Here is a 23648-nt window from a genome sequence, read left to right on the forward strand (position 1 = left end):
TTGAATAGGGTTTTTACATTAGACATAAGGAATGGATTTCTGAAGGAGGGTAAATTTTGCCTCTCCATAGTTACAAAGTGGCTATTTATAGGCCACAGACTTCAAACTAACTTAGCTACAATTTACAATGAGTTCTGTCCGATTATGCATGAGATAATGGGGGCTTGGTTTGTGGTGACAAGTGGTTGAAGAGGTAGGGGCCTAGCTAAGCCAAAGCATCTGCTAGATAAGGCTAATGCAAAGAGTAGTAAATGCATCTGACATGCATGGATAAGTCTGAATAAAGCTACTTCAGGATGTTTTTGGAACCTTTTTTATTTTTTTTTAAGTGTTGAACATACTTAGTCCCACCCATCTCTTCCTTGGAACCATTCTTCATCAACGTCAGCATCTAGGCCATGGTTTTCATAATAGGGGTCATTGTGACCAATGAAAGGATTGGACATTTCCTAAGGGTCTTCATATGGCCATTGTTGTCTGCAACCTTGATGAGAACGCAAAATGTCATATTTTTCTCCCTTAATGTTTAGTCTTTTATATATATTTGGTGCCTAAATGTACACATTATTCTTATATTTTGATTTAGGATGCAAATGGAGGCATTAAGTGCAAAACGTAGCTAACCGGGCAATTATGGACAGCTTTGACATCGCTTCGTAATCTGGGCATAACTCTCTCATCCAAGCTCCAGTTGAGATTATTCAAGATGCTATGGAACGAAAAGACAAAGCTCTACAACTTTTATGTTTTGAGTTTTGAGAGATACAGGCTGAATCAAGGTTGAAATCGGGCTTGAAGTTGCAACACCTGCACTGCTAACGTTCTGGAATGTTCCTTTGCCTACAATTCTAATACGCAAATCTGATGTGATTTATTTTTGGAAGGTTCCAAATCTGATGCACGAAAATTCCAGTTGAAAAACACCACTTTCCTAGTTATATTAGGACTTTATTTAATTTTTAATATTTTTCCTTAATTAGTCAGATTTGGTATTATTTAGAATATTTTTAAGAGATCTTGTAGGCTTGGAAAAGGGGGATTAACATGTAAAAGGGGGAGGAGAAATCAGAATTGGACACACACGCCTCTCTCTCCCCTCTTCTCTGATTTTCTCCTTTGAGTTTTCATCATGGTCCTGCGTGGCTAAACTTTTATACTTGGTTGAAGGAAACTAAAGCCTCGGAATCAATAAAAATGTGAGATCTAATTTGTTTTTATTGTTCAATTTATGCTTTGAATATCGAATTTTCTTCTGTGCCTATTTTCATGATTGTCTCGTTTAATTACTAGGAGGCCTACTAGTTTATTATTCGTTGCAATCTACTACTAGGTTAGATATCAAATCCATAATTATTTGATCTCTCTAACTTGTGACGCAACCAAGATTTAATAATTTGCTGCGTCAGAAATTATTAGATCTTAGGAAGAATGCTCTACTAAATTAAATACAACCGCTTGTGCTTGTGTTGTTTAGTTTCATCGATCTCTCTAATTCTTAAGGCTACTACTAGATTAAACCTTTAGCACTTGTCTTGGGTTGTTTAGTAGTAAGGGTTTATTAGATCGCTTGTTTTCTAATTAACTACGACTAAGGAGAGATAGGAAAATAGTTCCAACGATGAATATTCAAAATGTAAATTGATATATACTTGTATTGATGATCAGTTGTAAAATTCTGATGGTGGATGTTAACTTGGACCAAGGTTTGTTCTCTTGATTGATTTCGATATTTTAATTTGAATTGTTCCTTAATTTTTTTTCTTAAAATTGTTTTTATTATACTCAAACCCCCCCCCCTTCCTTGTTCACGTAGCATAAAACTAGGTTAGATACTCTCCGTGGGAACGATCCTTACTCACACTACTACATATATTTTTAGAAGTATAGGTTTTGTTTTTGGTTGCCTGCAATAGCACACCAAACCTTCTAGAGTACTTGGTCCTATTTCGGATAAGGTTCCCATATTAAGGGATTCCGTCTTTGTAAGAGCATTCTAACAATGCCCAAGTGGTGTCCATGCGTAAATGGAGGGAGTCATTTGGATTAGTGAGCCAATGAATTTCTGGTGGGTGAAATATACCTTCTACTCGGATTTCCTTTTTTGAATTGAGCTTAGCAATCATGGATCTTGTAGTATTTTTGTAACCAAATCTTGGATATTCTATGATAGGATACCTTTTCCAATCTACATCATGAGCATCATTTTTCAAAATCTTAAACCAAATTTTCTGAAAGTATCTATTTTCACGTGGGAAAACAAGTCTATAGAATCCTGGTTCAAAATGAAGACATAAGTAATACTCATTAAGTAAGTACCACATGTAAAGATAATGTATAACTGTCCAGTTGCTTATCCAAAAGGTAAAAGGGGTTTTCCATGGTTGGTTTGGGCCAGGATAAAGGACAAGAAAATGATTGTGGTTTTGCTTAAGGTAATTATGGAAGACTTTGATGATTTTTTGGGATTTGGCTTCAAGGGTCAAGGTCTTTATTTGGTCTTTTATGTCTAAAGGAAGGCTTTCTATCATATTAAGGATATCATTAGGGGCTGAAGAGGACAAGTCGGAGGATGAGGATGGATTTGTAATAGGATATACATACAAAGGTGGAGGAATGACTGTGGTGTTAATGGTTGAAGGTTTTCTAGAAAGGTAGTTAGTGATCATGCTATCTTTTCCTTTGATGTGCTTGACTTGGAAGGACCATTGTGAAAACCAAGTTGACCTTTTCAATTGTTGGACTACTTCTGTGTGAAGGGAATTCCATTCTGGAGGGTCTTTTTTCAGAAGTTGAGCTAGACAACTTTTGTATTTAGAGATCTTCGGGATAAAGTCAAACATGTAATAAACAATTACAAGAAACTGTTGTATCTATTTGGCACTAATGAGATGTTTACTCTTAAAAATTCTATAGAAGACTGTTCAATGACCATTTTCTTTTCTGAAAGCATTATCCCTTGAAATTTCATTAAATTATAAAATTTAGGGAGCAATTTTTCATGAGAATCTGCATCTTTTGAGAACAGAAGAATATCATCCACATAGATTAATGCATTAGTCAAGAGTGGCTGGAACCATTGCATATTGATGATGTGGCTCTATGATGTGTCATATTTATATCCATTAGATTAAAGTAAGGGCTGAGATTGAAACTATTGCACATGGATCCCACGAAGAGACACAAAAGCGTAGCTTGCTTCCTTCTTATTGACAGGATTGAACGGAACAAGGGTTGTCACTTTTGGAAAAATATTGTGTAGTCCGAAGTAAGAAGTTGAAAGAAGGGCCTAAGTGCACGTTAACGTGATGTCGCCTATTCCATCAAACAAAGCGTCAATAGTAATAGTGGTGGCAGCAGTGGTGGTTGTGGTACTACCTCTTTTTCTCTCAGTTGTTAAACACAAGGAATTCAGTTTCTCTCGATCTCAACAATCATCCATGGCCACTGAGAAATTTGAAGTGAAGATTCAAAAGAATCCTCCGGAATCCAAACTCACTGAACTTGGTGTGAGAACATGGCCCAAGTATGTCTCTCTTTCTCCATCCATCTCAAACATTTATTTACCTTTTTTACTTTTGGATTTTGTTTTATCTATCTCAACTCCCCAATTTTTTTATTTTTATTTAAATTTTTATCTGAGCTGAAAACAATTGAAGGAAATCAATCATATCATTCAGTCTAATCAGTAAAGGCGTTCCTTTTCCTACTTCTATGGTTTGATTTGAAGTTATTTTTTATACCCTTCACTTATGTTAAATGTTAAATCTTGTCATTCTACACTCTTATGTTATGCTAGTAGTAGTACTTCAAAGTTCAACCCATTATGGTTTCCCTTACAATACGATTCCTTAAAATATTAATTTCTGCAACCAAATGACATTCTTCTTAGTTCTCTCTTTATGAAGGAAAATTATCCTGAATTAAAAAAACCTATGAGGATTATATTTTTGGGCAGAACAGAGCAACAAGCACAATGCAGCAGGCCACCAGTGCGGCTAATACTAATAGGGTATAAAAACTTCAAATTTCACAATGGAGAGTCAGTTTCACTTTTCGCACTATACCTATGACCAGGGGCGTAGCCAGGAATTTTTATATGAGGAGGCCGATTCGAACCATGAAGGTTGAAATCGACGACAATGAATATCATCTTTGTATGGATAGTCTATATTTTTAGGTTGATATGGACCTTCTTTAAGATAAGCTTGTTGGATTTCATATTGTTTGTTGATAGGGAACTTACATATTTGTTTACGCGATCCTGGATCACGATCTATTTCTTCAAATTGGATTTTTGAACATTTGGAGGTATTGAAGTATCAACATTTGTTTCTACAGCTACAGGTATCCTAATTTCTGAATTGCTAACATCTTTTTTCTTAAAGAATGCATCAATTGTTTTTCATTTGCTCATAATTCTTTTAGCTTTAAGAATATGACTCAAAAATTAACCTAAAAAGAAGTTTAAAAATTAAAATTTTAATTAGAAATTTTTACTTAGTTATATGGATGTTATTCATACTCAAGAAAAAACAAAATTTCCATACAACCCATTTTTAATACGACTTTAATTAATAATAACCCCTCAAACAAAAACAAAAATTAAACACACAAGTATTGGTACACAAAACCAAACAATTTAACAACACCCACGGCCACATCCACAGCCACACGATATCTAACTAATCAAAAATAGGTAATTAATCAAAACAATTTTACCTTAGAAACTTTGTCTTCACAAAGTGCAAAGATGGGTCACCCGTGTGGCAATGCCTACTGCCTCTGCCTGACTGCCTCCAACTTTAGATCTTCCCTTCAAGACCCATCACAAACAATCTCCCCATGCCTTCAATCATGTATTTCTCTAAAAATCTATGAAAATATAAAGAGCATGTGAATATTTAGGTGTAGATAGTTGAGAAAATAAAAAAAAGACACTAAAAAGAGATGAATGTCTAATGCTTAAGAAAGAGAAGAAAACTCACCAGTCACCAAGTTCCAAAACTAAAACTGATGAAGAAAGAAAAAATTGGTCAAGAAATTTTTTTTTTTTTTTTTTTTTTTCCGAACTGTGAGTATAGAGGACTGGAGTTTTGGGGGCTGGTAGGTGGGCAACGGTACCGGTGCAAATGAAAGTGTATCAAAGAAGACAAAACAAAATAATAAGAAGTAAAGAAAGGGATTCCGTGGGTCAGTGGGTGGATTTTTTGAGATGAAGAGAAAGTGAAGTTTTGTTTTTAGTATTTGGACGTGAGCGGACCAGCTTGTTTTATTTGGAGTACATAAGGTGATAAGGCTTAAAACTAAAGCTGGGCTTAGGAGAATATTTGAGTTGGGCTTGGGAGAATAGTTAAGAATTGGGCATGGGGGGGCCAGCTGTCTAATATTGGGGGGGCCCAATTTTTTTTTCTACCTACTCTAATGGAAAAAAAAAAAAAAAATTTGCAGGGGCCGGGGCCCCCCCAAGCCACTATGTGGCTCCGCCCCTGCCTATGAATTAAGAATTAAAATGGCAACAACAAAAACAAACTAAAACTAACCGTTAGAAGACTAGCAGAATGTTGGACATACACGTGTCTAGCAGAATGTTGGCTATACATGTGTGATTGAAGTCTCACTTTAAATAATAATGAGTGGAGTGAGTAGTTAATATAACATAGTTAGGCTCAAACTCATAGGTTTAAGCTTTTGAGTCAAGTGGTGTTCTTATATGTTATATTAACTACCGTTGGGCCTTTTTTTCCCCCTTAAGATCATCTGTGTGTGGGCTTTATGGACTTGCCTTGTGCGATGCATACTTCTGTTGGTCCAAGTAGACACACCATATCCTTACTCCAGCTGCAAAAGGGACCTTGGATAACTAACCTTGCCACATTAGTTGCACACCACCGTAGGCTTTAATACCACTTGCTGGGAGATCACACATTGGGGAGACTCAAATTAAGTAGTTAATATAATATATAGGGACACCACTTAACCTATAAGCGTAAGCCTATGAATTTGGGCCCAATTATGTCATATTATTATTAATCACTCACTTTTGCTATTATTATTCAATATGGGGTTTCATTCACACATGTATACCCAACACAAAATTTTCATTAATATCCAGAGTGGCAAGGTTTATATTTTTCTCGATAAAATATAATTCTTGTTGAATGGAAATGGTGGTGGTCATGAGTATGTCAGTAACTCAAAATTTATCAGTATCCTAGATCATTCAGTTAGTGCAAAATAAGAATCGTTGCATTCTTATACAAGTTATTTTCTCTCCACAACATATTTTGATAGTCCAGAACAAAGTTTGTTCAGTTGTATCTTATACAAGTTGGTTCAGGCAGTCTTAAGGCATTACTAAGTTGTAAAGCACTGACCCTTAATAGGACAACAGAAAGTGTCTGCTACAAGTCCAGGAAGTCTGAAATCCTAGATATAAATTTTGCATGATAACTTTTCAGAATATTAAAACCATTGGAGTTCTTCAAACTTTATCTGTGTAGTTTTGATTTAATAGCTTTAATACTTTACCAACTGAATTGAGGGGTGAGGATGTTAGTTGAATATGCAAAACAAGAGCTCAGCATGTGCAAGTGTTTTAACTGACTACCATTGTGGTGATTATCAATTTCTCCATGCAATGAGAGTGGAAATAAGTTCACTAATCCTAACAGGAAGATGTTGCAGGACCAAGAAACTTCATTGCAATGAGCAATTACCATAACAAGGACATTAGGATTTTAGAAAATAAAGGAACAAAGGCAATGAACTTCAGAAAATTCTAATGGATTTTTCTTTTTTTACTTTAAGTGATCCTTTTAGAATTGAAGCAGCATATTCCTTTGAAAATGCATTGATTGAAGAGAATATCACCATTGCTTTAATACACCATTTGTGCAATTCCTTTTGTTTTGGAGGAGGGGGGGATGGGGGGGAGGCTATATTTAATTTGAAGAAGTGAGGAGGGAGGATGAGGCCCACGACCATGAGTCCCAAGCCCACCCTAAAAGGAGTATCTTGATTTTCAACTCCCAAGGTTGCTAAGTACTTATAGACCATTATTCCATCCCCACTCATCGTCTTCTTTTGCAGTTGTTAAACATTCTGGTATACTTTGTGAGAAAAATGTCAAATTAGATCAGATTAATCTTGCAATTTCTCTCTAAACTGTGGATTTATATCCTCCATACTTTACACAAGGTTTCTATGTCCAAGAAATAGTCAGACCTTCAAAATGAAACAAGCTGCTGAACCTTGGATTTGGTAGGAACTGTTGTAATAGGGTAAGCGTAGTTGGATAACTATTTAAATAAGTATTAGCATAGGCATTTGGTGGAAAATTGGATGAGACACTGTTTTGCTATGTTAAAAGTATGGGAGCAAGGAAAGACAATCTCACTGGTTGCAATAAGCGGCTAGAATTTGATAATAGAAATGAGTATTGCAGTTGTGTACTCCCTACTAGAATAGAACAAAGGAGATGGCTAGGTTTTATTTATACCTAGGAACAGAGGTTAGGGTCTAATACCTTGAAGAGAGATCTGGCATGCTCTGAAGTTTAGTATGTAGATTACCCAAAACTTTAAGGGTTGAAATTGTTATGGCAGCACCATTGAAATTAATCCCAAGCCTCCTATGGGTTGATTATGTATTTATGTTTGGCAAACAGGCCTGCCTGGTGTTATTGTTGATTTTCTTTAGTTAGAATAAAAATGGAATGTTTCCATTCTCAGTATATATAGCTTGGTATGCCTAATTGGCTTATGGAATAAATCTTTTTAAGTCACTATATTACCCGTTTTTGTTCAACAGATAAAAGCCCCATTAGATTGAAATAAGAACAAAAATGCTAACCAAAAGGAGCTTAGGGTTCTCAAGGATATGACATTTGTTTGCCCATCTTGATTGGAACTTGGTATATGGGACATATATTTGGAATTAATTTTTTTCAACTTTGAAATTGTGAGCAACATTTAATATATCAAAATCTATTGGTCTCACAGATGATGCTGAACTAACTGAAATTGAATCAGATTCCTCCCTCCTGAGACTCTCCTGTTAATCTGATACAAACTATTTAACAAGCTCTGAAGTAGCAAGTTTTATGAGCCTAAAATCTATACCAACACAGCAGTTAGATTATTGTCACCAACGCTGCAACGGTATCAATTTCACTAGTATCCCAACTCCTCAAGGACACCTCTCTCCAGTGTTTCTCCACTCTTCTTGCACCAAAGTTGTAGGGAAATTTTAATAGTTTTTTACTTTTTTTTTATTGGTAAGGTAAGGTATACGCATCTAGTGGGTTTTTACCTCACCCTGCACCTTGTTCTCAAGGGAATGGATTTCCATTTGAACTAGAGCTCATTGAAATGCAAGTTTTCTACTTGATTGTATTTCATGGGAAATAATGACTGCATACATTTCAATGATAACAAGGATTAGGCACCTTTCAGTTTCAGACTTTAATTTTGATATACATTCATAAAGATTCATTCTTTTACAGAAAAATCTGTTTATAGGACTTCTTCATTTTGATATTTTATATTCTATCCTTCCACGGTGCAACTTAATGTGAAGAATACTTTGATTTCTGTAATCTGAATAGATGGGGATGCGGTCCAAGCAAATTTCCATGGGAATTCACTGCCACAGAGACTATGTTTCTGCTGGATGGGAAAGTCAAGGTTTATGTGGATGGTTATGATGAATCATTTGAAATTGGGGCTGGTGATTTGGTTGTATTCCCTAAAGGCATGAAAGTTACTTGGGATGTCACTAAAGCTGTGAACAAGCACTATAGCTTGGAAAAGTAATGTATTTAAGCCTGATGTTGCTTTGGAATAGTATTATCCATGTTGTAATAGGTTTTTACCTAAAGTTGGATGACTGGAGTACGTGGTGTATTCTCATGTATAAGTTTCTATTTTGCAGTACTTCTAACCAACGTTTTAAAAATTATCACTGTTGAAGGTTTGATCTAGATCCCTATGTGAATCTTGCTCTATTCAGCTGTCATAGATGCATCCCATTATCCTAAAAATTTATGCATGGGAATCATCCACCCATCTTTTTGTTAAATCTTTCTTCTCCTTAATTCCTTAGTCTTCAATCAGAAGCAAGTCCTGTTCTAGTCGTCTCTCACAGATGCATCCCAGTATCCTAAAAATTTATGCACAGAATCATCGGCATTGACTCATCTGTTCATTGAAGGGTTTTGACAAAGTAGTGGACCAAGTGGATGAGAATCGCCCGCCCAAAGCTGCCTCTTCTGAAACAAACAAATGCATTTTCGACCATGTTATACCGGGATGATCTGTGTTTGTGACTTTTGTCTCTATTAGTTACTGATATATATATACACACACACACTTGATATTAGCTTATGAGTTTGGTCATGTGCGCATGTTATTCATAAGATATATATATATATATATATATATATATAGCTTGGCTTCACTTGAAAAAAAATTCAGGCTTTAGATTTGTATATATATTTAGCGTGTTATTCTTTCTTTCTTCTGTTTTTTTAAACAAGAAAAAGGGGCTGTTTAAGCATATTAAACTTAATAAGTATGTTTTTTTTGGATAAACCGTGATGCAATTGTTTTAACCAACTTAATAGCTAGCAAGTATTGAAAAAAGCACAATAACTAAGCAGATTGGCCCAATGAGAATGTGTGGCATCATCCATAGTTTGTATAAACATTTGATGTAAGAGACCACAATTGTGAATGGAACAATTGAAAAAAAGTTAAGACCATCAATAAGTCATTTCTGCAAAATCATGAAATGTCTCCTAAAATTTTTTATGATGATGACGAACGACGAAAAATGGCTTTCAGAGTCATGCCATTTACAATACTGATTTGAGGATTTGACTTTGTTTCTAAAGGAATGTAGTCAATGATGTATCAATTAAGTGGACTTCTTCAGGTTGATGTATTTTTGAAGATAATGCTAGTAACAGTTACCAAGTATAAAAGCTAAATTTTGATTGAAATTATTAGAGCTATTAATTATCAAGAAGCAAAGTAAGCCAAGTTTATGCTAAGTCACAAAGTAAACGGTACAAACAATGCTAAAGTAAATGGCTTGAACATGAAATCAAGTCGATGATAGAGAACTAAGGATCTATTAAGTAACAAGATTAACAACTAAGAACTTGAATTTAACTTAAAAGAACTTGAATATAATCAAGATTAATAGAGTAAGAAGTTGCCAATAAACTACTTACTTGCAACAACGCCTTCCTAAATCCTATGAAGTATGAGAAATCTATAAAGGGAATACAATAACAAAAGAATAATCTCCGTATCAGCAATTTTGCAATTTAGAGTTGTGTTTTTCTCGAGAATAAATCATTTACATATGCTTGAGGCCTTTGGCAGTTATTAGTAATTAGTAAGTTACTTGTGCGATGTACGGATAATATTGTAATGTTTTATGTAATATGGTTTTAGAGAATGTTATATATATACTATAGCATAATTGTTATAGAACTTCATTAGTAATGAAAAAGCAACATTATAAATTGCACACACATATCCATTATAATTATTCAATTGAAGTAATAAGAGGAAAAAAAAACTACTTTGGAGGAATATTATAGAATAAAAGTTGATATAAAATGTTCTTTCTTTTTCTAACTTTATTAATAATGAAAAAGCAACATTATAAATTGCATACACATATCCATTATAATTATTCAATTGAAGTAATAAGAAAGAGAGAGAAAACTTTAGAGGAATATTATAGAATAAAAGTTGAAATAAAATGTGTCTTTCTTTTTCTACTTAATTCTAAAACCAATTACACATTCCAAACACCCACAATTGATCACATCATTTACAAAACCTACAAATTCACAACGTTTGACCTTAACATCTAAATCGTAAATTACCATTGTCACTCAATATAAACTGCAAGCCCCCCTACTTTGGTTATAGCCAACTCATATAGGTTAAGATTAGTTGAAACAACAAAGTTAGAGCTAAGTATGTGCCGTCAAAAGATTGAAGGAAAATTACATCGTTTTTTGTCTATGTGTATTTGACATGGGATTACATTAAGGGCTATGGGTAAGTATATAGAAAGGGCTAGAAGTGCAAGAGGTGAAATGGTAAATTAAAATGCAAAGAGTTTTATATGTATGTGTAAAGGATGAAAAGTCTTGAAACATTGAACCAAATAATACAAAGAAATTTTTTTTTTTTTTAATTAGAAAAGTCTTGAAACATCGAACCAAATGAAACAAAAAGTCAATATTTAATTTGTTTTTATCTTCGATATGGCATTTGAGAATATTTTGATTTTCTTTGCATAAAATACGCCACTTGAAAAATATAGTAATCTCAAATTATAATTGTTACAAATTATTAACTTTTTCCCAAAACAATAGAAGCGCTTCTGAACACGCGCGTGAGCACATGCTTAAAGGTTAGTTGTGATTAAAAAATGCATCAATCCCAAACTATGGTGAATAAAAAGTTGTCTTTTAAAAAAAAATAGAAGACCATTTGAGCACATGCAAAACCAAAGTGCTAGTTTTAAAACAAAATAATACTTGACACAAAATCTAAAATGGACTTTTTTGGGGCAATCAATCTAAAATGGGAGTCCCTTGATAATGCAATGCAATAAATAAACTTTGGACTCTTTTGTGCGATTGAGATCTCAAATTAATGGGTCTACCAAGTTGCCTTTGTTATTTAAAAGTACCATTTTATTGAACATGTTCTTGCAATTTTACTAAAGATTGGTTGTAAAACCTTCAAAGTTCAAACCATGAAATATTGATTGATAATCCCCTTCTTCTCATCATGTATACTGATATTTTTGTCCAAATTTAACACATGAATTTTATGTCATAAGCCAAAGGAAACTTTATCTTTAATATACAATGGAAGGGTCTACTTAACAAGTACCCTCCTGTCACATCATCAGCTTTCAAATGCATATACATCTCTCTCCAAATACTTCACATCACTATCTTCAAATGCAATACACTCTGTTTTTTATTTGAAAATTAAGTATAAAAGGTTTCATTTCCCACAGCTAGCCATTAAGGACGAACAAAGTAATCCATTTTTCTCATAAAAACACTTATAACTTGCATTGTCCTCGTGTCTTGCCCACTAGTGTTAACTTGCATGTTTGTAGTCTTGACTCTTGAAACATTGTTTTAGCCAAATCCATTATCTGCTATGAGTGAAGCAATTTAACGTGTTTCAACTTGTCTAGATTGCCCTAACCAATACTGCCCCATAGCTCCCCTCCTCTCTTCATTCCATTGTTAATCATTGGAAAAGGCCAAAGAAATAAATCTTCATATTAGTAAATCAGGTCTTTAGTCTTCCTAGATTTCATGCCATTGGACATTCCCACAACACATGCATCATTGTTTCAGTGTATTCATTCTATGCCCCAAATTCTTTATGGATGAACTTGCATAAAATTATTTTTTGGGCATTAAATTTAAATCTCCCTCACCACCATAATGTTGGGGAAAACAAAACATAACAAGGTAACCAAATTAGATATAACGTTACCTGAGGGGGAAAATGTCAGATATAGCATTGGAGAAATAAATATTTAAATGAATAAGTTCATTTAAACATACATACTTGATAAAGTCTATCATATATGCACACCTTAAGTAAGTACATTTCCACAAATCACATATAGCCTATTGGAAGGATCTTTAGGCTACAATTTAACCATGGATTTAGGGCAATGAATTAATAATTGCATACAAATATATATACCTTATGATGAGAACATTTCTTGACTCGAAGGGGTGTTGTTGGTTTAGTTTGCATTGATTTGGTATTCAAAGAATATGTAATCTCCCTCCTGTAATCCAAATAAAAAATTAACAATCATAATCGAAATCTTTTCAAAAATGAAAATAAAGAAAATAGACCCAAGATATAGAGTGACCTACCTAAACTGGTTGCCTTTATTTTTTGTTTTAATTTAATTTTTGGAACCACAAATTGTAGCATAATAAAAGTGGAGAAACAATTATATAGCAATTACTTGAGTTTGCTATTAATACATAAATTTATACATACACATGGAAGAAGAAAAAGTACCCCCAGCAAGTCCAAACATGATATCTCACGCTCTCTACAACCATGACCGCTCTTTTCTACTATTTCTCAAATGAAGCTGCACTGACATGGCACGTTGGCCAATGATGATGCTAAGCAACTGGCGTTGATTTCAATGACAGCTTCACTAAAGTTGATCTCTCAATAGGTTTTGAATTTGGGAGTTCTGTTGCAATTTTGCAAACGCTTTCACTAAAATAAAAATAACAACCAATACCTAGTTCAAGAAATATAGAAATTTGAGAGAGAGAGAGGAGTACCATCTGCACTAAGTAGCCTTGGGAAATCGTAAAACATAGGCTTGAAGAATTGTGGACTACAGAAGTATCTACGTGTGAACGGATTCTTGAGAAAATGATAATAAGCATCCACAATGGCTCATGCCATTCTATCCTATTTTACCATCTTAAAAAGTCATTTTATCAATTATACAATACCATTTTAAAATACACCCAGCATCCTAACTTTTATTTTACCATACTACACATTAAAATAATATAAAAATATTTCTCACTTCTCTCTTTGATCTCTATTTCTCTTCCTCTATCAACCACCCACCACCACCACCACCACCATCCAATTTCTCAGTCACACCACCCACCTCCGCTGAGCAAAATCCATAGCAAAATCTAAAATCAAAATCAAAATCCAAAATCCATAGCAAATCACTCACCGATCTCCAATCCAAATCAAAATGCAAAATCAAAATCAAAATCAAAACCAAAAACCCACCATCGACCCACACTGCCGCTGCACCACCTGACCCACGCCCACATCAGTCACAAACCCACCACTGCCAAAAACCCACACAACTTGCCGATCTCCACCGCTAGAAAACCAAATCACTCGTCGATCTCCACCGCCAGAAACCACAAAAAATACCCAAAAATGAGAGACCGACTGAGAGAGAAAAGCCTGAGATTAAAGGGATTTGGAGATGGGTGGGTGAATTGGCAGCGATGGAGAGAGAGAGAGAGGGGATGAGAGAAAAGAGAGAGGCTTGGTGTGAGAAAGAGTTTCAGCGATGGAGAGAGAGAGATGAGAGACCGTGGAGAGAGAGAACTGATATTTACAAATAAAATATTAATATATTTTTTTACAATTGAGCTACAGTGTGATTCTACATTTAGAATCACACTATAGCACAATTGCAAATTTTTTTGCAATACTTGAACTTTACAAGTTCCGCTGGAGTGGGTCTTTTGGACTTTAATGGTAAAATGGGCTTACATATATCATCCAACCTTTCCATTGTGGATACAATAAGGTTGTTGCTTATGGTTTTTGAATTTGGGTAAGGATGATAAATGATGAGGATGATGAGACATTTTAATTTGAGTTTGGAGCGTGGAGGAGTGGGGAAAGTGTGAGACGTTGGGTGAAGAGTTGAGAAAAATGTGGATAACAAAATGATGGGATGAGAAATATTAACCACTCATTTGACCCTATTATTTAAAATTTTGTGAGATAATTTTAAAATCACACAAAAATCCAGTACAATATTTTGTAGTAGTTCAAGATTTTTTAAAAAAATTAAGAAAATACATCAACCTGTGTTTTTATTTTATATATATATATATATATATATATATATATAATTTTTATTTTGAGAATATAATTTATAAGTAGATAAAGTAATTTAAAAATTATTAGGAGAGTGGTCCTATTTTTTAGGCAATATTGTAGTGAGAGTTAGAGTTGCATTTTTACCGGATTGTTCTTTAATTTTGTCTCTACTTAAACATAGGAGTATAGGGGTATTTTTGAACTAAAAAATGAGGAATCCAAATAAGGGAAGCTACTTAAATAGTAGTATATATATATTGATGTGAGAGAATAGTAATAAGTTTATAAAAAAATAATATGAGAAGAAAAAAAGTAAAAAAAATAAAATTATTGTAATAAGAGTCCGAATTTAGTAAGAATAAAGTGTAAAATTCATATCTTACACAATCCAATAATAGATTGCCATATCAATTTTTAACTTAAAATTCAATACATCCTACCACAAACATCTCAAAATAAACTTGTAGTTAAATTGGATTTTTAAATGGATATTAGAATTGATTGAGTATGGTTGTGCCTATTCTTTAATATATAATATGATGATGTGGCATGTTAGAATTGGAGAAGTAAAACTTAGGTTTTACACCACATCCTTATAGAATTTAATATCTTGTAATAAATACCGAATTATCTAAGTCATATCAAGTTATATAATAAAATAACATTATATTCTTATATACTATCTTTATATATATTGCAATGGATAACATCTATGAAATCAAAGAGATGAAAAAAAGATAACTTAAAAACACAACTTAATCACATCAATCCAAAGTAGAGTTCCAAATAATACTAAAATTCATCAACTTAAAGTAGAGATGAAAAAAAAATGAAAAAAAAAATTGAGTGAAAGAAAGTGAGATAACCTTATGTGTTATGTACAACTTCCATGTTATATACATTATACAATAATCTAAAATAATATTATAAATATAATTTAGTATAAATATCGGTAAAACAACAACCATTGAATGCGTAAAAATAACTAATCATCACGTGGTCAGTCTCTTGAAGTCGAACTAAGGTTAAATGTGAAACTATAAAATAAATAAATAAAATTAAAAATAGTAACCGATATAAGTTTTTACTTTTGAAATGTATAACTTCTTAATCATACATGTGGTCAGTCTCTTGGAATTGGAGCAAGCACTAAAAGAGTTCTTAGATTTGGGAATCTATAGAGTATTTATCAAACTACTTGATCAAATAGAGAGTAAAACTAAGAAAACATAGAAGAGAAAAAGAAAGATAGAGGGAATAATGAAAGAATCACAGATATAGATACAGATCTGTTAGTTGTAATAGTGGTGTAATTTTTTGTTGATGAAAAGAAAAGTTTAGAGAAAAACAACTTTATTCTGCTGTCAATGGAAAAGTAAGCCAAATTCCTGGGAAAAAAAAAGTTTTTTTTTTTTTAACAAATGAGCAAAATTTTGAAACATTTTTTTTTCTTTTTTATAAAATAAATATTCTAAGAGTAGAGCTATTGACACAACACTTTTACAACAAAACCTAGATGGCAAGATGTTAAAAGTAGGGAAAAAGTAATGTTAGTTGTGGGTCTGATAAAAACCAGCTACAACTTGCCACTTAACCTTTATTGTTAAATTATTGTAAAAATATTGTGAAAGTGGCATTAAAATGATCATATTCAAACTTATATCAACTGGATTTAAACAAAATTTAGGGTCAGGGGTTCAAAATTTTATTCTAAGGACTCAAAATTTTTTTTAAAAAAAATCATATATATATATATATATATATATACAAATACACACATATAATAATAAAAATAAATAAATAAAAAACATTGGCCAGGTTAGGGGTTCATTTGAACCCCCTAGCCTTAGGGTAACATTGTCCCCGAAACTATGTATAGAATAAAATAGCAAATTGTAAATTTATAGTAAGTGAAGGGGAATGAGAAATGCCAAAAATAAGGAAAGATAAAGGGATAGAGAAAAAGTGATATTAAGAGATAATAGTAGGGAGATGAAAATGTAAAATGGAGGGGAAAAGTTGGAAAAAGTATATGAAAAATTAATAAGAAAAAAAAAGTTAAAAAAAAGAGAAAGAATGTTGGAAACAGGTGGATAATATGGCCACTGATATGACTCAACATGAACGTAGTAATAATAAATATTACACTTCAGCTTATTTATATATATATATATATATATATATATATATAATGACAAATAGCATAACACATAATATATACACATACACACAAATCTAGATAACGGATATTCTCAGAAAGATTCATACTTAGTGAGGTAAGGTCCCATTTATGGTCTTAAGTGAGAGGCTCAACAACCTTTATATCACGGTCACAAGGAAGGAGGAGGGGGCCATGAATAAGAGATCTTATAGGTCCAAGGGAAAGCCAGTGATCATTCCAAAAATTTATAGAATCACCATCCCCCACTACCCACTACATTTGAGATTTTTGGAAAGTAAATCACAGCCGCTAATTAAAGCTTTCCATGAGTGTGAGTCCTCTTTAGTTATACTAGTAATGGGCCTGCATATGGATAATGCTATAAGGTTCTATGTGAGAATGTTTTATAAAATATTAAAAATATTTTCAAGTAATTAACATCAAGTAATGTTGTGAACTTTTTTTTTTTTTTTTTAGTCTCAATGTTGTGAACTTGTGATAACATAAAATGGCTTTTTTTTTAATTAATGATGTAATACAAAATTAAGGAGATAAAGAATTTAGACTATAGAGTAAATGACATATAAATTAGAAGTTAGTTATTATGTGATATAATATATATATATATATATATATATATTTATGGGAATGTGGTATAATAAGTTGATTGTTTGTTTAATCATAATTTTTGTTTCTTTAATAAATTGGAGTTAGCAAAATTTTTTTTAAAATCATATTAATGTTTTATATATATATATATATATGGCTAAAATGCAAAACTACCCCTCTAAATTTCACAAAAATTCATTTCAATCCTCTAACTTTGCATTCGGTCAATTCAATCCTACATGTTTAAAAAATGATCAATCAAGTCCTTCCATTTGATTCCGTTAGCTGTTCCGTTAGTTTCATATTTTTTTTAAAATTTTTTTGTTAATTTCTCCATTTAAAATATCCATAATAAATCCTATCAACTCAGTTCTGAGGACTGAGGAAGTTATCATTTGGGAAATGACAAAGTTTAAAATATATACCTAAAAAGCCGCCAAGCTTGCTGATTAATGAGGAAAGCCTCAATGATTAATGGGTGTGTTTTTGAGTTTCATTGTCACTCCATAAATAAGATATGTGAGCTTTGTCAACTTTTTCATATATGGAAGAAGGGAGAATTGTGGCTGGTGTTAGAGATATATATTAGACATATTAGCTCAATGAAATAGGCCCAAGCCCACTCCTGCTTATACTAGTAGTTTAGGGTTTAGTCGCCTATATATATATATATATATATATGTTAGGGTTCATTATAACACAGGAGGTTATTGTACTACACTCTTATACACAATAAAAATGTAGCCCTTAAGGGATTCCTTCGTGGATGTAGGTCGTCAAGGCTAAACCACGTAACCCTTATGTTCTCGGTGTTCCTATTCTATACTTTTCCTTTCACATCCACTCTAGCATACACAACATGGTATAACACATCGCGTTACTAATATTAATATTTATTTAACATGATATTAGAGCCATTCCTCTGACTTTCTGGTTCCTGTGGACATCTCGGGCATTCTTCCGCTGCCCTTGCCTTCATCTAGTAGTCATTGTCAAAAGCGAGTCACCGCTGTCACGCCTACAGTCCCAACAACTCTCGGATCTCATTGTTCTGCTCATCCAACTATCAAAGTAAAGGCATTGAGTGACAAAACAGACAATCCCAAGCAAAACCCAACCAAGAACGGCCAGAAAACACCTCACACGCGCCTTCACGCGCCGGCTGAAGTTTCTGCCTCACGAGCATGCGCTCCACGCGCCGCACACGCCAGGACACATAGCCTCCACGCGCCCCACACTCTCACACACGCCGTCAAAGGTTCTTGACTCCCAGCTTGGATCTCAGCCGCACGCGCTACCAAGACGGTCTTGTCATTTCTCGATCTACTTGGCCTGAGAATCTGGTGATCATACGAACTCACACGCGCCCACACGCGCCGCTCAAGTATCTGTCTCGCAACCACGCGCCATTAGAGCTGTCACGCGCCTTCCACGCGCCAAAGAACTATTGCTGATGTCATTTGACGTCACCGGATGACGTCACTGCTCCACGTCAGCATGCCACACACGCCCTAGTCCACGTCATCTAGCCACGTCAGCATTGTCGCCTCGTCAGCACCACATCACCTAGTTGACCGTTGACCCAGTCGACCCGACCCGGACCGCACAGATCTAACCTGTGAGCACTAACTATTGACTTGACTAGGATCCGTTGACTTTGACTTTGACTTTGACTTTTGCGTTGACCTTTGACCAAAAGTTAAAATTTCTGAAAGGGTCTATCTTGCTCAGTTTTTCGCATAGATTCTAATTTTGACCTCCGTTTCTTCATTTGAAACTCCAAAATTGGTCAATTGGCATATTCTTCATTGTGGTTTCTTCAAAAGGCATTATTCATGGCATCTCTAAGTGATCTTTTCATGCTTATCCAACATCAATCTTTCATCGAGCTTCCACCTTGAGTTTGAGGGAGGGTGTTAGAGATATATATTAGACATATTAGCCCAATGAAATAGGCCCAAGCCCACTCCTGCTTGTACTAGTAGTTTAGGGTTTAGTCGCATATATATATATATATATATATACATGTTAGGGTTCATTGTAACACAGGAGGTTATTGTACTACACTCTTATACACAATAAAGATGTAGCCCTTAAGGGATTCCTTCATGGATGTAGGTCGTCAAGGCTGAACCACGTAACCCTCGTGTTCTCGGTGTTCCTATTCTATGCTTCTCATTTCGCATGCACTCTAGCATACACAACATGGTATAACACATCGTGTTACTAATATTAATATTTATTTAACAGCTGGCATGTGGTAGTATGTGATAGGGGCGGGGACAACTTTAATGAGGGATAATCTGCCTGGCATAGACAACAAACTAGGTTGTGATGCAGGATGCGGAAGCTGATGCAAGATCGATGCGGAAGCAACAAGAAGTAGAACATGTCTACTTCTATAAAATAGGAAACAACCATGTATCTTTGGCGTGATAACCACTCTTTAAGTATAAGCTTGTGGAGTACGAGTAAGAGCTGATTCAAGTTTCTAGAAAAGAATTTCACAAACATATACATTTCGATTAGAATTTCTATCTTGTATATAAAAAAAGAAAATAGAAAACAAATGGTTTAGAACTTTTAGAATCCAGGCAGTCAAGTACGAATATTTGCCATGATGTGCAATCAACTAACAGTCGTTATAATCTCCTCCCCTTCGATGTAGGAGTTTTGTTTTAGTTAGTGAAAAGATACTCCCTATTTATTAATTAAGGTTACTACTACTTTGATACTCTCTAAGCCATGATGAGAACGTGAATATCTACATTTCCGGAAAAAAGGATCGGGCTTACTAGGCATATAAATCTTGAGGTGATTCTCAGGAAAAATAAAAAATAAAAATCCTTTACTAGTATAATTTTTTTTTTCCCTCTAAAGAATCTTGAGTTATGTGCAGCTAATTGTTTGGGATTCTGAAAGAATTCATAGGATTTCTAAAAGATTATCCGCAACAAACAACTATTTAGTGATTAGTAAAACTATGGCCAAAAAAAAAAAAAGTAATGCTAGAGACACAAATTTTTTTACAAAAAATTATATAAACTGCTACGTGGTGAGTGTTTATTAGTAAATGAAAAAGTGATGTTAGTGGTGGATCTAAATGAAAACCAATAAAAAATTCCTTCAATAACGATTTGTAAAAATATTGTAAAATAGTTTATGCATGTAATATTACTTAAAAATAAATAAATAAATAAACTCTTATACTATGAAGTCTAGGATTATAGCAATTCTAGAGTATAAATATGTCAAACGGTAATAAATGGTTTTAAAAATCCTATCTTATTTGGGATGTCAATCATAATTATTGTTAGACATTACACAAATTTGCCGGTCACAGAATCATGATCTGTTAGTAAACGTATCTCCATTCTCCAGTAATCTATGCAGAAAAATCAGTATAAGTTATATTGAACTTATCCAAATATGGATAGAAACAAATGATGATATCATTTATAACGCTGATTATTTCTTGCTCCTAAAGAAAATAGCATCCTTATAAAAAGCCCCTGTGTGCCCTCATAAACTATAAGGATTTGTTATCAAAAAAAAGAAGAAGAAAGAGTTGAGAGAAGAAGAAGATGACGATCTCAGAAACGAGTTCATCATCCGCCATCGTGTCATTCGGTGAGATGCTCATTGATTTTGTGCCTGACATAGCTGGAGTTTCCTTAGCCGAGTCTACTGGTTTCCTCAAAGCACCCGGGGGTGCTCCTGCCAATGTTGCTTGTGCCATAACTAAGCTTGGTGGTAGCTCTGCCTTTATTGGCAAGGTTCTCCCCATATCTTCTTCTTGTTTTGTTATTATTATTTCTTGATTTTTATAAACTATACATATAATATAATATGATAGTAGTTAATTATAATAAACATGTAAATATAAGATCTTTTTCTTTTTTAATTTAATCTTAATGTATATATATTTTTTATGTGAGGATGATGTTTAATTTTGTCTACTTTAGTTTGGAGATGACGAGTTTGGGCACATGCTAGTGGATATCTTGAAGAAGAACGAGGTGAACACAGATGGGGTGTGTTTTGATGAACATGCACGAACTGCATTGGCCTTTGTAACATTGAAGAAGAATGGGGAGAGGGAGTTCATGTTTTATAGAAACCCCAGTGCAGACATGCTGCTAAAAGAGTCGGAGTTAAATTTGGGTCTCATCAAGCAGGCCAAGATATTCCATTACGGATCCATAAGCCTGATATCTGAGCCATGCAAGTCTGCTCACCTGGCAGCCATGAAAGCTGCTAAGGAAGCCGGCATTTTGCTTTCATATGATCCGAACGTCCGCTTACCTCTCTGGCCTTCTCCTCAGGCTGCTAGAGATGGAATCAAGAGCATCTGGAATCAAGCTGATTTCATCAAGGTATTCTATCTTTTCTATTCCATTAGAGTGCTTCTTCTTCTTTTTTTTCACATTAATTGCAATAATGCAATTATATTGTTTTTGTATTAAATCAGCTAAGTTAAATGAATACAACCCATTGGCATTTAATCATTCTCAAATTGACTAGGGTTGATTGTTTTCTTATCGAATTAGGGAGGTCAAACCTATATACTATTCTTAGGTGCATTAAGTTCCCAAACATTTAATTACATTAAATTTAAAGATAATACTATCTGTGGTCAATGCAGCCATGTGTACCAAAGTTTTGCTCTTGAATTAGATATATCCCACTGATAATTTGTCAGATAGGATAAAAAAGTAATAGTAGACCTTCTTAACGATGCATCGAATAGTACGTAGTAGCTTTATATTCAATTAGGTTTACTGGTAAGTTGTTCAATATGATAGGATTAGGATTTAATACCTGGACTTGCAAGGATGCATCAGATAGTAACATTAAAATTATCTTCTAATAAATAAATCCATCAATATATAGTTGTTTTATTTAACTTATTTTAGGTGATAAAATAATTCCGTGTCTGTAATTGGCGGTATAGGTGAGTGATGATGAGGTTCAATTCCTCACACAAGAAGATCCTGAGAAGGAAGATAATGTTCTGACCCTATGGCATGATAACCTCAAGCTGCTTGTTGTCACTGATGGAGAGAAGGGATGTAGATACTTCACCGAGGTATTATTATTATTATTATTATTATTATTATTATTATTATTATTATTGTTGTTATTTATTTATTTATTTATTCTTTCTTTCTTGTTTCTAGAAACAGTGCCTTCACACTTTTAGAAGGATATATATATATATATATATATATATCTTACATTTATGAAAAGGGCTTACTCTTACACCATTGATTTGTACCTTAAAGAAGCTCCCTCCCTCTTTATTCTCATATCCATAAGATATTCACGTCCTGTTAATCTATTGTATTTCAAATTGATCCAGTTATCTTTTCGTCTAAACATATAATGTATGAATACAGAGTTTTAAAGGAAAGGTGAGTGGGTTCTCGGTGAAAACTGTTGACACAACTGGTGCTGGGGATGCTTTTGTTGGTGCACTTCTGGTTTCTATCGCCAAAGATACTAACATATTTCGTGTAATCATTCTTTATCCATTTACTTTAACCTTAGTTGGTTTCATTATTTTTCATTTCAGCATTAGTTCTAACTTAATTTTGTTACTTCTGCATAGGATGAAGCAAAACTTAGAGAGGCTCTGACATTTGCAAATGCATGTGGAGCAATTTGTACAACAAAGAAGGGAGCAATTCCAGCTCTTCCATCCGCCTCCAATGCTCATGAGCTCATGTCTAAGGCTAAATAGGCCGAAAACATTTCCTTTATCATTCGCCTTCGAATAATTCTGGTTTGTCTAAGGATGGATAATAAGTTTTTTTTTTTTAATTTTAGGAAAATCTCTCTCTCTCTCTCTCTCTCTGTGTGTATATATTGAAATAAATTACCATCACCATTTTAGTATCTACTTATATTATTAATGATGTGGTATTAAGTATTTGAATCCAATCATTTCAAAAGAATTGGATAATTATCCATATAACTCTAGAGAGAATCATTTTAGAAAGATTTTCGATGTCTATTCCGTCACACTGCCACTTAGTGTTGGGTCAATTTACATGTTTGTGTGAGTGGCTATGCCTTTCATATGTTATCATCGTTGCCAATGATCTTGTATTCATGTGATCGAAAATCTTTCGTGAATCTATCAAATATCAGTGACCTTGTAAGTAATAGTTTTGGTATGATCATACCGAAAGTAGATG

General features: G+C 33.8%; 2 protein-coding genes across 2 annotated transcripts; both read left to right on the forward strand.

Moving 5' to 3' along the window:
• The first annotated feature begins 3181 nt into the window (after positions 1 to 3181).
• LOC115960779 lies at positions 3182 to 9078 on the forward strand. The gene is made up of 2 exons (XM_031079767.1): positions 3182 to 3523; positions 8606 to 9078. Exons 1-2 carry the CDS (start codon positions 3306 to 3308, stop codon positions 8811 to 8813), a joined length of 426 nt encoding a protein of 141 aa, XP_030935627.1. The 5' UTR covers positions 3182 to 3305; the 3' UTR covers positions 8814 to 9078.
• An 11876-nt stretch (positions 9079 to 20954) lies between these two features.
• Positions 20955 to 23416, forward strand: LOC115960862 (probable fructokinase-5). The gene is made up of 5 exons (XM_031079863.1): positions 20955 to 21224; positions 21414 to 21824; positions 22403 to 22537; positions 22848 to 22964; positions 23060 to 23416. The coding sequence occupies exons 1-5, from the start codon at positions 21033 to 21035 to the stop codon at positions 23189 to 23191; spliced, it is 987 nt and encodes a 328-aa protein (XP_030935723.1). The 5' UTR covers positions 20955 to 21032; the 3' UTR covers positions 23192 to 23416.
• Positions 23417 to 23648: the final 232 nt, after the last annotated feature.

The sequence above is a fragment of the Quercus lobata genome, chromosome 9 (genome assembly GCF_001633185.2).
Source record: "Quercus lobata isolate SW786 chromosome 9, ValleyOak3.0 Primary Assembly, whole genome shotgun sequence".
Classification (NCBI taxonomy): domain Eukaryota; kingdom Viridiplantae; phylum Streptophyta; class Magnoliopsida; order Fagales; family Fagaceae; genus Quercus; species Quercus lobata.